The sequence below is a fragment of the Gambusia affinis genome, linkage group LG14, assembly GCF_019740435.1.
Source record: "Gambusia affinis linkage group LG14, SWU_Gaff_1.0, whole genome shotgun sequence".
In the NCBI taxonomy this organism is placed as follows: Eukaryota; Metazoa; Chordata; class Actinopteri; order Cyprinodontiformes; family Poeciliidae; genus Gambusia; species Gambusia affinis.
Window position 1 is genome coordinate 3,336,566 of NC_057881.1, and position 16,518 is coordinate 3,353,083.

At 36.3% G+C, this 16,518-nt stretch overlaps 1 protein-coding gene and 1 pseudogene across 1 annotated transcript; both read left to right on the plus strand.

The window, feature by feature from the left end:
- Positions 1-16,518, plus strand: part of LOC122843214 — a 45,958-nt pseudogene that overhangs the window by 14,702 nt on the left and 14,738 nt on the right.
- LOC122843213 (major histocompatibility complex class I-related gene protein-like) lies at positions 9,097-13,616 on the plus strand. Its single transcript, XM_044137811.1, has 8 exons — positions 9,097-9,223; positions 9,540-9,800; positions 9,994-10,266; positions 10,459-10,773; positions 11,150-11,251; positions 11,405-11,437; positions 11,524-11,703; positions 13,603-13,616. Exons 1-7 carry the CDS (start codon positions 9,103-9,105, stop codon positions 11,544-11,546), a joined length of 1,128 nt encoding a protein of 375 aa, XP_043993746.1. The 5' UTR covers positions 9,097-9,102; the 3' UTR covers positions 11,547-11,703; positions 13,603-13,616.

Consider the following 16,518-nt stretch of genomic DNA (forward strand, 5'->3'; position numbering starts at 1 on the left):
GGAATGTTAACGGACCTGAACCAAAGTGAAGGTACAGTAAAGAGACTCATATTCATAATTGAGCTGCAACAACTTACCTTTAATAAATTTGATTCATAATCTCAATTTCTGTTTTCTCCTCCAGCTGTTCACATTTTACAGGTTATTATTGGCTGTGAATGGGAGGAAAAGACAAAAGAAACCACCTCGTTTTTACAGTTTGGATATAATGGAGCAGACTTCATCAAATTTGACCCAAAGAAGTTGATATGGATTCCTCAAACTCCCCAGGCTGTCAGCGTCAAACCAAAATGGGAAGCTGATGAATCTACATACCATTTGAAACGCAGCATATTTTCTTGCCTAAATAAGCCAGAAAGTTTAATTATTTTTGTTGTGAAATGTACATTTTGTCAGGATGACATAATGTTGGAAGTGAAAGAAAGAAAAAATGGTTTGGAATATTCATTACAAATAGAAATCTGTTCATTTGTATTCAATCTCTTTTACTGTGATGCTCCTAAATTTCATCTTAAATCCAGCTTTCTGTGAGGTTTCTCACAGAAAGAACAGAATAATGAAGCCCAAGGTCCACAGTAGATGGGTCAGATTTAAAGCTCTGCAGCGAATAGGAACCTGCAAACCTACCAAGTCATGGCTTTCTGGTGTTACAGTAGCAGGTAGGAGATCCACATTTCAGGTCAAAGAATGTGATGACAGAAGTACTACTAACTGACCCTTATGGGAGCAATAAGAGATAAAAGTCATTATCAAAAGGAAGGAAGTCTTCCTGTTTGCACTTTTCTACTACAAACATGTGGAAGAAACTCTTGTTTCTGACTTTTTGGCCCACATGCATTTTGCATGTGGAGGAAAACTGACACTCTGCAACCTGAACTCACCATCTGTAGGGTGAAGCACAGAGGTTGCAGCATCATGGTGTGGGGATGCTGGATTGAGTTGATGAGAAGACTTGTGGACCTAAAATGAAGATAAATGCATAGCAGAGTTGCAAGAAAACTTGTTAGAGGCTGCAAAATAGTTTAGGCTGGGATCAAATGGTTACTCTTCTACCAGGAAAATGACTAAATATCAACTAGAACTATAATGGAATGGCTTAGCATTAGGGTGGAATGGTCCAGTCAAAGTACAGATATCAATCTAACAGAAAATCCATGGCCAAACTTGATAACTGATGTCAACAGACATTCTTCATCCTATCTCCAAAGCTTGAGCTTTGGCAAAATTGTCATTCTCCAGATATGCACCACGTTGTCTAGCTAACATAAAATCTAAATGTGTGTGTCTGTGACATCTTGTCTTCTGTCTTAATATTTGTTGCAAATTGCACTGTTTTAATGAACTGACTTTAACTGGAGTGAAAATTTGACAGACACTTGAAAGCCGAGGCTTCAGTTTTATCATAGAAACATTAATATCACCACAGTGTTGCATGTAACAACAGATTGAAGAATAATTTATATCCAGTAGCCATCAGGGCATTAAATGCCACCTAGCATTATATTCCACCCTAATTCATCATTGTCCATGTAATTTTCTGTTTCCTATAATGATGTTGAAGATGATTATTAAGGTTTTGATAACCACAAAAGTATGTGTTTAAAGATTGGAGTAGTCAAAGTCATAAGAAGACTACTTTTCAGAGAGTAGGATCAACATTTATCATTAGTTAATTCCCTTAAAAGAGGAATTAATCATTTCAAGGTACTGAGCTTAATTGGGAATGTTAAAGGATTTGTGTATCCGGGTTTCTCTTTAGAAGATGTATTCATAACAGGCTATTTGTGTGTTTGATCTGTTGGGATAATCAATGCACAAACGTAAAAAAATCATTTAAAGTAAATAAATACAAACTAGCAAAGGCTCCACATGTGAAAATACAGTAGTTTGAGTAACACTGCCCTCTAAGGGTAAAACACAAAAATGCACTCTTAAGAAATATAAAAACCGAACGAGAAAAGAAAAACATCTGAAATAGGCCAAACATGTAATTAAATTCTCCAACCATTACTAAAGCAGAAAGTTTCAGTGAGTCCCTCGGAAAATCTGGCATGAAGTGGCAAAGATTTAACCATTAAAATAAAAGGACCTGATTTACTTTCTGTTTCACATTAATTTGCTACAATGAGCAAATACATTGGCAATATTATTAAATATTTTTCTCACCAGAAGAATAAATCAAATCAAAATCAAATCAAACTTTATTTGTATAGCACATTTCAGCAGCAAGGCATTTCAAAGTGCTTTACATAAAATCAAACACAAAAACACAATGCAACATAGAATCAACAATAAAAACACAACATCAAGTCAGATTCCGTCAATAAATTTGCAATTGATTACGTTTCGAATACAACTCTAAACAAGTGGGTTTTTAGTTGAGATTTGAAGGAAGTCAGTGTTTCAGCTGTTTTACAGTTGTCTGGAAGTTTGTTCCAGATTTTTGGTGCATAGATGCTAAATGCCGCTTCTCCTCGTTTGGTTCTGGTTCTGGGGATGCAGAGCAGACCAGAACCAGAACCTGAGAGGTCTGGAAGGTTGATACAACAGCAGCAGATCTTTAATGTATTGTGGTGCTAAACTGTTCAGTGATTTATAAACTAACAACAGTATTTTAAAGTCTATTCTTTGAGCTACAGGGAGCCAGTGGAGGGACTTTAAAACTGGTGTTATGTGCTCTATCTTCCTGGTTTTAGTTAGAACACGAGCAGCAGCATTCTGGATCAGCTGCAGCTGTTTGATTGATTTGTTGGACAGACCTGTGAAGACGCCGTTACAATAATCAATACGACTGAAGATAAACGCATGGATGAGTTTCTCTAGATCTGGCTGAGACATTAGTCCTTTAATCCTGGAAATGTTCTTCAGGTGATAGAAGGCCGTCTTTGTGACTGTCTTTATGTGGCTCTGAAGGTTCAGGTCAGAGTCCATCACTACTCCCAGGTTTCTGGCCTGATCGCTGGTTTTCAGTTGTAATAACTGAAGCTGTGCACTGACTCTAGATCTATAACTCTAGATCTATAGCTCTAGATCGTTCCTCTTTAGGTCCAAAAATAATAACTTCAGTTTTGTTTTTGTTCAGCTGGAGGAAGTTTTGGCACATCCACACATTTATCTGTTCTAAGCATCTGTTCAGTGATTGGATGGGTTCTGAGTCACCTGGTGACATCGTAATGTAGAGCTGTGTGTCATCTGCATAGTTATGGTAGCTAATATTATTTCCTGTTATAACCTGAGCTAGTGGGAGCATATAAATATTGAATAAGAGGGGTCCTAGGATTGAACCTTGGGGTACCCCACATGTGACCTTTGACCTCTTTGATGAGAAGTTTCCAATTGAAACAAAGAAATCCCTGTTCTTTATGTACGTTTCAAACCAGTTAAGCACTGGACCGGAGAGTCCGACCCAACTCTCCAGTCGATTCAGTAATATGTCATGGTCAACAGTGTCAAAAGCTGCACTGAGGTCCAACAGAACCAGCACTGTGGTTCTCCCACAGTCCGTATTTTATGGATGTCATTGAACACTTTTACGAGGGCAGTTTCTGTGCTGTGGTGAGACCGGAAACCAGACTGGAAGGAGTCAAAGCAGTTGGTTATTGTTAGGAAGCTATTTAACTGTTTACACACAACTTTTTCAATAACTTTGCTGATGAATGAGAGGTTGGAGATCGGCCTGTAATTCTGCTTGTCTATATCAAAAGTGAAATGGACACCAGAAGGTAAACAGAAATCTAGACAAAACAGACTACGGACCTTTAGATGTGAACAGATCAGAAATGTGATACTCCTAAATAGAACAAGGTCAAAGAGCATAGCTGCACTCTTCTCCTTGGGGAATCGGCCAGTTATTCATGATGATGCTGTTTAATAAAAATTTAAAAAAGGGGCTTTTTTTGTGGGTGCCTAATGTTGCCGATATACATTGTCTATCAGTTTATAATGGTCAATGAAGTATTGATATTTTTAAACATTTACAATATTGCATTTAAACATTTACAATAAAAATTGTACTTAAAATGTTGCTGCAGAAATAAGTTTGTTTTGGAGGGTTTTTTATTTTTTTATTTTTTTATTTTTTTATGTTCACTTGACTTAGGGTTGTCCATCAGCTCCATATTAAGACTTTGTTAGTCTGTTTTGTCTACAAGTTCACAATATAAGAGCTACTTTCTCCCTAACTTCAAAATAAAAGTCTTAAACACGAGTGCAAACATGAAGATTAAAATACAGACCTTAATCTATGATCCATGTTAATACTTTCTATTTAGACCAAACACATTTACATGCTGACAGAAACTAGACAGCATCTCTCAACACTTACTTGTCTTTGATGCTGTTTTGGTGTCATTTCACTCTACACCCAAACATTTAAGTTTATCTTTTTTATTTCAGGTGTCCACATTTTTCAGAGGGCAAATGGATGCTTTTGGGACGATGAAACCGGAGAATTTGATGGCTTTAATAAATACGGTTATGATGGAGAAGACCTCATAAGATTCGACCTGAAAACCTTGTCATGGATCAGTCCAAGACATCAGACTGTCATTAACAAACACAACTGGGAAAGTGATGGAAATAATCTGTTTTGGAAGTATGCTTTGACTGAGGACTGCAAACATTTTCTTAAGTTGTATTTGAATTATGGGAAAAGTTTCTTACAGACAATAGGTACAACCCCCACGTCATGTAGTTTATTCTTATTAAAAAATATATAAATGCAGAGCAGACCAGAACCAGAAGACCTGAGAAGTCTGGAAGGTTGATACAACAGCAGCAGATCTTTAATGTATTGTGGTGCTAAATAGTGTCACATTTAACACCTCATCAATGTTGTCTCGGTATATTCACTGTAAAACATTTGAAGGTGGTTTAACTTGCAAAAGAAAGTCCACCTGCTGCTTTGAAAATGCAGTTTAAATCAACAAGAAAATTGTATTGGTTTCAACTTTATGAAATTAAAATTCATGAAGTTGATTTAACAGCAAGAAACAAGTTGTCTAAACATTGTTTATTAAATTCATTAATCTTGAATTGAGAATTTTAAGCAATTTAAACCAAGTAAATTTTTCCACAACACGCAAGAAAAAACTGCCCTCATCTAGTTAAAGAACACATCTTTCTTTATTATTACAGTATCAAGTTAAAATACTGTATTTTACACAATTCAAAATTTTATTTCAATGTGCATGAACAAAATTTCTGATCATATAATGAATTTCAATTGATTGCTAATTCTAATGCTTGACAAACTATCAGTATTAGTCACGTTAAAATTGCAAATGTTAATTTCTTTCTCACTCATGGTGCAACACAGGATACAAAAACTAAATAATTTCTTCACCCAGTGTATTTTTACATCAACTATTTTGTTGTTACAGAGAGCTCCTTCGATGTCATCTAATTTTCCAACGATGTCAAATGCAGGAATGTTTGTAAAACCAGAAGATCCAGAGAAGTAAATCTTCAGGAAGTGTGTCTGTATAAAAAAAAAGATATTTTATTATAAAAAACATATCATTGTCTTGCTGCAGTCCTTGAGTGAAAATCTTTGCTAATATTTATATTCACTTTATATTTCTTCGGAGTTCTGGAGGGTCTTTAGTTTATTGTATACCTCTCCATTTTGTCTTCATGTTTCTTTAATAAATAAATAAAATTTTGCAGGTTTACACATAGGTTAAGGTTGGATTTTTTTTTCAGGACTAGGTAAAGAACAGATAATTTTTACATATAAAAAATAACTCCAAACATGCACACTTTTTTAAAACCGTTTGTGTATTTAACAATTTATCACAACAATATTTTTAAAAATTCAGCCAAACCAAGAAAATAATGTACAGACAGACAGCACAAACACACACACACACACACACACCCACACGCCCACACACACGCACACACGCACGCACACACACACAAAACCTAACCCCCGCTTCTCAACACACACCTAAGGAGAATTTAGAGAGACCAATTAACCTAACAGTCATGTTTTTGGGACTGTGGGAGGAAACTGGAGAACCTGGAGAGAACCCACAATGCACAGGGAGAACATGCAGCTTAAATCCATGATTCTGAAATACAGATTCAACCAGAGTACACCTTTAAAAGTAATTATAATGACATCATTTCAAAGCAATAACAGAAATCAGCAACATTTACTTTACAAGATAACAGTGTTTGTGTTTTGTGTGTTTGGTATTAATTTTCTTTCTCATTTATGAGCTAATGTTGCACATTTCAAATGAAAACATTCCTTCTAAGAAAACACCAACAAACCTGTTCATCTGTTTTTATTTTTAGCATTCACATGGCTTTCCAATTAATAGCTACAGAAATACCAACACATAACTTCCTTCTAGGTCTGTCTGTGTCTGTGCCATTTTGAGTTTCTGTCTGAACATAAAATGAATCAGCATGTTGCTTTTCATAATGTAGTGCAGATTGCAGATTAGGAAAAAGACACAATGCACCTTGATCTAGTGATTAGATATTTTAATAAAAATTTCTTCATAGATTTTTTTATGCTTGTTTTTCATAGTTGATTGAAAAAATGTCTTTGTAGTGTCCTAGAAATGATGATTTTATTTCATTAAAATAACTTTATGTGTGGTGAGGGTGGCTCAGGAGGAAACAGTTTGTCAGTAGGTCACCAGTTTGAACCCCTGCTCTGCTTGTCTCATTTTAAAATACAATTAATCCCTTTTTTGTAAAAAAAAAAAAAAAAAAGACTTTAAATTAGAACGGATTCATTCATAACCAATACATTCATGAGTCCCTCACTGAAGAATGGGGCTTTCATAAATAACTAAGTTACATAGCAGTTGTTGGTAAATTTGTACTGTTTTGCAGATTTCTATGTGGAGATCGTCAGCAGCACTAAGTTCCACATTACAGAAAACCTCAGCTGGACAAGTCACATCACTTCACTGGTGAAAAACCCACAGTAGCGCTTGTACTTTCTAAGACGAATGAGAAGGGCTTTCCTCCCACCTCCCATCCTCTCCATGGTCTGTTCATCCAGTTGGCAGGAGATTCTGTAGCATTCGCTGCAGAACAGCCAGACTCAGAAATATTTGTTACCCACTGGCCATCAGATTGCTCAACAATCCTATCACCAAGACTGTCTGAGACTGCTTGAAAAATACTATATTATATATATAAAACATTCTTATTTGTTTATTATGTAATTAAAGGCACACATGTGTTATTGTGTGTTCTCCGGTGGCCAAGTGATGACATTTCATTGCCAATTTCATATTTCTTTGTGCAATGACAATAAAATAAGTCTAAGTTTTAGTCTAAGTCTATCTAGAATCCCTCAAGGTGAAGTAAAAATTAGCACCAGTGATTGTGAAAACAAAAATGTTTCTGAACAGATGATCATGAAGTAAAGTCCAAAGTTTAATCTGTGATGGTGATTGAACTACATCAGACCAAAACAGAAACAAAACACTGACTTACATTTTTAATTGTTTTTTAACCTTTCTTAAAACTCTCATGATTAGTTTTTTTTGTTGTTGTTGTTTTTATTTTTTACAAGAAAGCTCTGGTCTAACAGATTGTCAAAGATTGTGCAATTTGATAAAATAAATATACCGTTCCTATCAAAACAAATCTAATAGAAAAAACATTTGCACATCTTCGTTGCCTCATCCCAACTCTCTAGGAGCCATCTCATACTATACATATTAATACATACATATTACATTTTACTTAATGCATTCAGCTGAGGTAGAGTGCCTACTCCGGGTCAGGGGGGGGTGTCCTGCTCCAAGTGGAGGAGTTCAAGTATCTCGGGATCTTGTTCACGAATGGGCGGATTGGTGCAGCGTCTGCCGTCAAGCGGGCGCTGTACTGGTCCGTCGTGGTTAAGAGAGAGCTGAGCCAAAAAGCGAACCTCTCGATTTACCGGTCGATCTACGTTCCCACCCTCATCTATGGTCATGAGCTTTGGGTCATGACCGAAAGAACGAGATCGCGGCCAAAATGGGTTTTCCCCGTAGGGTGTCTGGGCTCTCCCTTAGAGATAGGGTGAGAAGCTCAGTCATCCGGGAGGGCTCAGAGTAGAGCCGCTGCTCCTTCACGTCGAGAGGGGCCAGTTGAGGTGGCTCGGGCATCTGGTTAGGATGCCTCCTGGACGCCTCCCTGGTGAGGTGTTCCGGGCACGTCCCACTGGGAGGAGGCCGCGGGGAAGACCCAGGACACACTGGACGGACTATGACTCTCGGCTGGCCTGGGAATGCCTTGGGATTCCTCCGGAGGAGCTGGTGGAAGTGGCTGGGGAGAGGGAAGTCTGGGCCTCCCTTCTGAAGCTGCTACCCCCGCGACCCGACCCCGGATAAGCGGAAAAAGATCGATGGATGGATGGCATTCAGCTGAGAAAAATAAATAGTACATTTAGGATTTAATTAGGAAATTTACTTTGTAAAAGTTTAAAGAATCATCTTGATAGTTTGATTGTTGTGTTACCATGGCTACAATATGGTGTAATCTTTGGGTTTGAATTGGGTTTGTTCACAAATACGTCACAGCAAATAACCAATAATCAGTGATTGATCTTGAACTCAGCCAATAAACCTGGTCTCCCTCTTACAGATTCACGTGATCGATATTTAAATATGTTAGTGATGCTGAGGTTCTTAGTAGGACAGTTCCGGAGGCTCAAAAAGGGTACTAGGGGCATCAAGGATATAACGGGTAGGGGCTCAAGCCCCTTTCGCCCACTCCCCTTCCCCTCTCCATGTGTCTGCATTCACTATTGTTTCATTTCTTAGTTTAGTTTTTTTTAGAAAAACCCACCACTAAGTTATTTCATTTTTGTTCAATCACTGTGGGGTTGGTCATTTCAGATTTAGAGCATTTTAACAAACATGTTAAAATTTTTATTAAAAAGCATTTAACATTTTAAATGTTAAATCTGAATTAAACTGATTCAGATTTAACATACAGTTTAAGAAGTTTTACATTAGAACAATGGACCAATTTTGTCATAAATTGCTGTAAAAACTAAAAAGTAACATAAAAACATCCCATTGGTTGTTGGTCAAACTTGAACACACCTCCACCACCATCTTGTAACGATAAGAAGAAAAGCAGGAAATGATTTTGGACATATCAACTAAATCACTCTTCCTCTCACTTTCTTATTTTCAAACCAGCTGTACAGAAATGATAAAGGTGATAGCTTTGTTGCTGCTTTTGCAGAATGCTGCATCTGGAGGTAAGAACATTTCAATAATTCAACAGGTGAAGCAATTTTTGACGATTTTGAATTTTCTATAACCAAAAGTGAAACAGACCTGCTTCTGTTTAAGGGTAACAGTTGTCAGTTATTTTCATAACTGTGAAAGTTAAAGACTTTTTAGTTTTCATCAATATAAAAAGGAGCAGAGAATATATATATATATATATTTTTATTTATTTATTTTTTTTCACTTTTTATGTTTCATATGCCAATTCAATTCTACAGTTTATACTGTAGATTAAAAAAAAATGCAATCCATATTCTACATGAAAACAATGTGTTCTTTTGACAGAAAAATATTATCTGGAGATGGATCATTTCCTGTATCCAGGAGTTCCCAATTTCCCAGAGTATGGAGTGATTGATGTTTTTGAGGGGTTTTTAGCAGCTTACTTTGATGACAATGTAACACGTGTCAGTCAAGACTGGATGAAAGAGTTAATAAAAGAGAGCAAAGATGAATGGAAATCGTTTGTCTGGGGGTGTTTGAAATACAAATATATCTTCAGAGAACTGACTGAGAATTTTACTACGCGGTCAAACCAATCAGAAGGTATGTTATAACTAAAATTCTTTTTTTTTAAAACCCATTTTGATTAATCATAATTTGGATTTAGATTAGGCAAATCTTTGCTTCAGAAATTACACATCTTAAAAACACAAAAACTGACATTCTGATTATCATGTAAAATGTGTGATGGTACCATGGTATATTTAAAATATGGTATGTTCTCTGTTTTCCTCAGGCAGTGAGATAATTCAGCAAATTATTCACTGTGAATGGGATGAAGAAACTGTTGATACTCAAGTAAAGTTCGGTAACAATGGAGAAGACTTTATCACATTAGACACAAAGACAGAGACATGGATTGCAACAAATCCGAAGGCAGAAGTCATAACAAAGTCGTTGAATGCAGACAAAACCAATTATGAGAAAGCACAGTTCATGATCCAAAATGGGTGCCTGCCATTGTTAAAATTGTTTGTGAGATATGGAAAATCTTATCTGAGCAGAAAAGGTAAAATCAATCGGCCTTGTAGATAAACAGTTTCTTTTTATTTGATCTGGGCCTACTTACCACCTCTTTTAATCTATTTTATGCATTTTGGTATATCAGACATTTCTTGAATATAATGAGAAAAATCACAAGGGCAGATGCCTTAATAATCATGCAAAATGACCTAATGTAATAGTGGCAATATCCCTTTAGTTCTTCCCTCAGTGTCTCTGCTCCAGAAGTCTCCCTCCTCTCCAGTCACTTGTCATTCAACGGGTTTCTTCCCTGACAAAGCCATGATGTTCTGGAGGAAAGATGGAGAGGAGATTCATGAAGGGGTAGAACATGGAGATATTCTTCCCAATGATGATGGATCCTTTCAGATGAATGTCTCCATGGAAGTTCCTGAAATCCCACCTGAAGACTGGGGGAGATACGAATGCGTATTTCAACTCTCTGGAGTGCAAAATTATGTCGTTACCAAACTGGACCAAGATTTAATCAGAAGCAACAATCCCAGAAATGAAGGTAATAAAAATATTTGATTTGATAATTTTTGTCATTATATTCCATTTTTGCCCCCTATTTCATAGAGAAGCACTAAAAGTGGTAATAGATTTAAGTAATGACTAAAAATACATTGCAATATATTAAGTAGTCCTTCTTTTGGTAATTTTATTATTTTGCCATTTGATACATGAGGGCATATCTTCCCCTTAGTTAAAACTCAGATGTGACTGTCTTTAGTGTAATTTGTCATTTGCTATTTGAGTTTAAATAGGCCACTATGGATGATGCTCAACCTTACTAATACACAGTTTTCTTTCTAAGATTAAAGTTGTAAATGTTTTTTAACTTAAGTTAAAATCAAAACCAAGAAACCAGTATAATGTTTCCTGAACAGGTCGATTAACGGCAATCAGCATCGCTGTCATTGCTACAATGGGATGTGTTATCGTCATCATTATTGTTGCTTTATCATTGACAGCTTTCAAAAAAAGGAATGGTAAGACACTTAAAAAGTTAAACTGTACTATAATATCTAATTATAGTAGAATACCTTGGTAAATCAGAGAGTTATTTACATTGTCATATTACCTGTTTAAAAGCAGATCTTTTACGTTTAACATACCCAAATTATCATTTTTCCATTATTTAGTGACTCACAGTATAGAGAGATCTTCTACACCATGTAAGTGATTTCTGACCTTTATTATCATATATTCATTAAGTGTTTTTCAGAATGAGCAGATTAATGACATATTTTGTATCTTACAGCCTCTGAAACAGCCTCTCTTTAACAAACTGATACAAAATGCACTTCACCATGAGGCTTGCTGGACTTGTGTCATATCCAGATGTCCTGTTAACTGCACAGATAATCTACAGGGAACTCCAAGATCACATGAAATTAAGATTACCAGCAATAATGAAGGAGCAGACTTAACATGCTAAATGGTGTGGATTTTATGTCATGTCTCAAAGTTTATGTTTACTCACATTTTATATTGCACAATAATATTTTTAAATTATGCATATCCCTATCATAAAGCAAACAAAAGTATACATCACATAATGAAAGTCTGTATTTTTCTCTAGCAAATAACATCAGAAGCTATCTTTGTTGAAGGTCCCACCAAAACAAATGACAGAGAGAAACCTTCATAGGTTTTACCAAACTTATCTAAAAATGAAAGGAAGACATAAATAGTTCACTGAAACTAGAGATAAGGATCTAGATTCTGTTTTAGCAAAGAGACGCAAACAAAATCAAGCCTGAGTCTAGAGTTGAACAACATTCTAGGCTATAAAGCAAACAGAAATTGATATGCAAGTGCTGTGATGAAAATAAGTAAGATGAACAACTAAATGCCTTGTTATTAACATTTTTACCCTATTTTTTTTATTCTCCTCTGATGTCTTGATCCAACTTATAAAATGTCAATGTTAAATCATCAGACCAAGAAAAAACTATCTGAAAACTTCCCCTCATTTTTTTCACATCTTATTTTGATGTTGATTGTCAAAGTTATTTAACCAAATCATTTTGTCTAAAGTTTTGAAAGAGATAAACATTTAAACAGTGAGATCAGGTAAGATTGTTGACCAGTGGTTGCTTTCATGGGACTGTCTTTTTTTCTGTCTAAGAAACTATTAAGAGATTTGTGGGGTTTTTTATATAAATGGATGTTTTTTAAAAATAAATCATAACTGAAATATGTGCATGTGTGAATTTGTTTTGGTAGCAAGCTTTTTAAAACTTCATTAAATTTAGAAACATGACCAAAATGACTAGACCGCATGAATATACATTTCTAGTAAATGTATGTTTTTGCTTACAACTGTGAGCTCAAACATCACAAATAGAAAATCTTAAGTTTTTGGAACCATATTGGTTCTCAGACCAAGAAGGGACAAGAGAATCATAGATGGGCCCTAAACAACGCTCTGTGTAACATTTAGAACATTAATTAATATTTACCAGGAACCTCCTCACTTCTAGAGGTGACCAGTTGTGAATAGAGTGAGGTTCTACACCAGTAGAACTTCAACTTCTAGAGAAAGGTTCTGTCCATAGCATTTGGAGCTAAAATCTAAACATTTCTCGTACGCAACCTGAAGTACTGTACTAACATTTTGGACCACATCAGGTACTTTAAGTCAAACATGCTACAATTCAATAATGTCCAAAAATTTAGTTTTGAAACATTGTCTCTGCTGATTCAGAGGCAAAACTACCAACAACAACCCACAAAGCAGCAGCTCATCACACTTTTATTTTGAAAGCCAACACACAAAATGAAGCAGTGACGTTTCCAATGTAATGCAAGTAATTGTTTGTTTTCAGTCACATGGTTTTCAGCAAGACGATACAAGATTAGACATATTAAAAAGCCATTTTGGAGCGGTCGTTCCTCATACCTGGCTAAACCAAAATAGCACAAGATGCCTCAGCACTGTGGGATATTTTAGTTAAAACTGATGGACTGTTGATGTGAGGGATTGAACATATTATTGCTTACATTTTGTGAATAGAATATTACTATACTGTATTTATATCCACCGGCAAAATGCCAGCTAATATTGTCTATAATACTTGGTGTAATACAGGGTTCAGCCCCGGCTATGAAGGCTAAATCTTAAAAGTTTTAACTATTCCCTAACATTAAGTTAGATTATCTGACACAAGAACCTACCTTAGAAATAAAACAATATTATATATTATTATTATAAATACAACATATATTTATATTATAAATGCCAACAGTTTACACAGGTGGCAAATACTATTCTTTATTCTCTATTCTCTCTGTCATAAATAAAATAGCTCCCAAATCTCCTGTTTTTGTTTTGAAGGTTTCATAAAGACAATGATGTGAAGAAAAAGTGTCTTTAAGGAGAGACAGAGTCACTGCAGAGTACAGATGTGTTGTCTTCTTTTATCAAACTTGTCCAACAAGTTGTGAAACTTTTATTGTTGTTTTTGTATTCAGGTTACCGTCCCTTTAAAATATTCTGTTCTTCCTCATAGCTTCTTCTCAGTTTCTCTTTAATCAAACTTGTCCAACAGGCTGTGAAACTTTTATTGTTGTTTTGTATTCAGACTGTTTCCATCCCATTAAAATATTCTGTTCTTCCTCGTAGCTTCTCCTCAGTTTTTCGTCACTGCATTTTTGTAAATACAAAAACTCACACAATGTGTTATTAAATTACACTAAGCTTAGAACTTTTAAACGACCATATTAGCTAACTGCATTACAATAATTTATGCTATAAAATAGTATGAAAAGTTAAATTCTTACTAATACTTTCCATTTTTCTGTGGATAATTTTTTTTATTGTTTTACCTTCTCTATTTCAGCATTTTATTTTTCAAGGTATGTTTTTCAAGCTAGTGAAGATTTGACAATTATTCTTAATAGCAGTTGTTGCCCTTCTTCTGTTTGGCAAGTTTTTTATTTTTTTCAGTAAATCTTTTATCATTCTTTTTCCGAGTTCCTGTCTGCAAAACCGTACTATTTGTGATCAAAACGACTATTTACAGCCCTTTTAGGAGTGCAATAGTAAAAATTGTCCTTTCTTAACTCACGCTCATGCCCAAAAATATCAAAGTTGGTTATGACATCGATACGCATGCCTGCTCCCGTGAAATGTTTTCACTAGTCCTTACAGTTTTCTGTCAAGGCGGTTCAGAGCAAAGTAACATGACAGGGTAGCTCAAGCTATCAGCCATTCATTTCCATATATTTCGGAAAACTTTCAGAGCTCAGCGCACATCATCTTTGTCTCATCACTGCTATTACTGTGAGTGAGGTGGGGACATGAATCGCGGTATTATCGGAGATGACAATTAGCCCTCGTGCTCTTCAAACAGTTTTCAAATACGTATCACGGTTCCTGAAAGGGAAGGAGTTGTTTGGCCTGCTTTGTTCAGAAAAACTAACTGCCTCAGACAGTTAGTATGCTGCCTCTCCCTGTGTGTCTCACTCACATGACAGTTGAGCTGCTCTTTAGAACTACAAAGACTGAAGGTTAGAACTACAACATGGCGGAACTGTCAGTTACTACAAAGGAGGACTGAGCTGGCCTTTAGAACTACTTATGTTTTAGACATTTTATTATTGATTTTACCCAACCATTATTACACATGGGATTAGTGTGGCCATTAAAATTAAGCTTACTTAAAATTTCAAAGTAAAAGCCTTCACAATTTTTACATAAGGCAATTCTTGTTTAGGGCTTAATGTGGTTGATAACCACTGTTAACAACCTTTAAGGCTATCTTTTTTTAAATCAAATCTGAAAACAGTGAGGAAAAAATGCTTTTGACTGATTAAAATAAAAATAGTATTTTTGGTTTTATTCTTATAATCTAAAACTGTCAAAACCTATGACTCACTTAATACAATTTTGATAATACACTATATTGATATTGCTCTTTTGATTTGGCAGTCTCAAAGGGTTAACAACAAAACAAACATTTACAATAGATAAATAACAAAATAAAAGAGATATAAATAATCCTCTAAGAAAGTGCTCCTCAGTTTGGTGGGCATGTGGAGAAAACAAAGACATGGACCAGATTTTCTGTGCCTGAAAGGGAGAGAATTGGGAAGATTTTGGGAATGTTGAGGATAGAAGAAGGTCTTGCAGAGCTGGCTGATACAATATTCAAAAGTTAACTGAGGGTTCATATCTACAACAAGCAGGGGCGGAGCTTCAGGGGGCTGGGGTGGCGGTGGGGCCTTGGCCCAGGTCTAGAGGGGGTCCGGATGACAGGCAGAATATGACTTCAGGGATCCAAACCGTTATCATGTCTGATGAGAGCTGGGAAAGGTGGACCCTCTGCTGTTGAGTATGGTGTATGTAGGATTATATCAGATGGTGCTCCAGTAGATTATATAGTAGGGCTGCCCCAGTCATTGTTGGTTCATGGTTGCTAAAAACTTTACAAGACCGACTGATTTTAGTGACATAGTGGGTGTAAAATAAAATAAATAAAACGTTATGACATACAGTGGATCATCCATGTTGTCTCCAAGTGTATTCTGGGTAAAGCTTGTCACCAGCCTTCCACCAACGTCATCATCAGTCACTTGACAACAGATGGCAAACTAGATAGAGCATTTTTACAGACTAAGTTTACGTGACTACGACAGACTGGCGACCTGTCCAGGGTGAACCCCGCCTCTCGCCCGGAACGTTAGCTGGGGATAGGCACCAGCAACCCTCCCGACCCCGTGAGGGACAAAGGGTGTTTAGAGAATGGATGGATGGATGAAGTTTACATGAGTGGAGCTCCACAGAGCGGCAGACTTAAAAGGATGGAAAAAATAGAGCAAGGACAAGCCAATCTGCGCCAAGTTACAAACATCCAGAGGTTCACGAGGGGCTGCGACACACTGCGCATGCGGCGCGTGCTGCTGCGTACCCGCTTCAACTGCTGCGTGCTCGGTTCTTTGAGTCAACAATAACATAGCTTCAGTTGAAATTAATAAAGTGTTTAAATGATCCGATCGCTATCCTTGGTTCTGACCTGATTTGAATTTGTGTTGATTCATCATTAGTGACCAGTAGCCTGATGTTTTTGTTGTTCTCTTGGCTTGCTGTACTTCGTATCAAATGGATTTCAGAATGACAGTCGCTCTCTGTGGTGGTGAAACTTGTAAGCTCTGCTGTTGGAAAGTTAAATTATCATGAACTTTATTATTTGTGTATAAAGGGCCCAGTCATTAGTCTCACCCCCAAACTTTGGGTTATTTCCAAACCCAA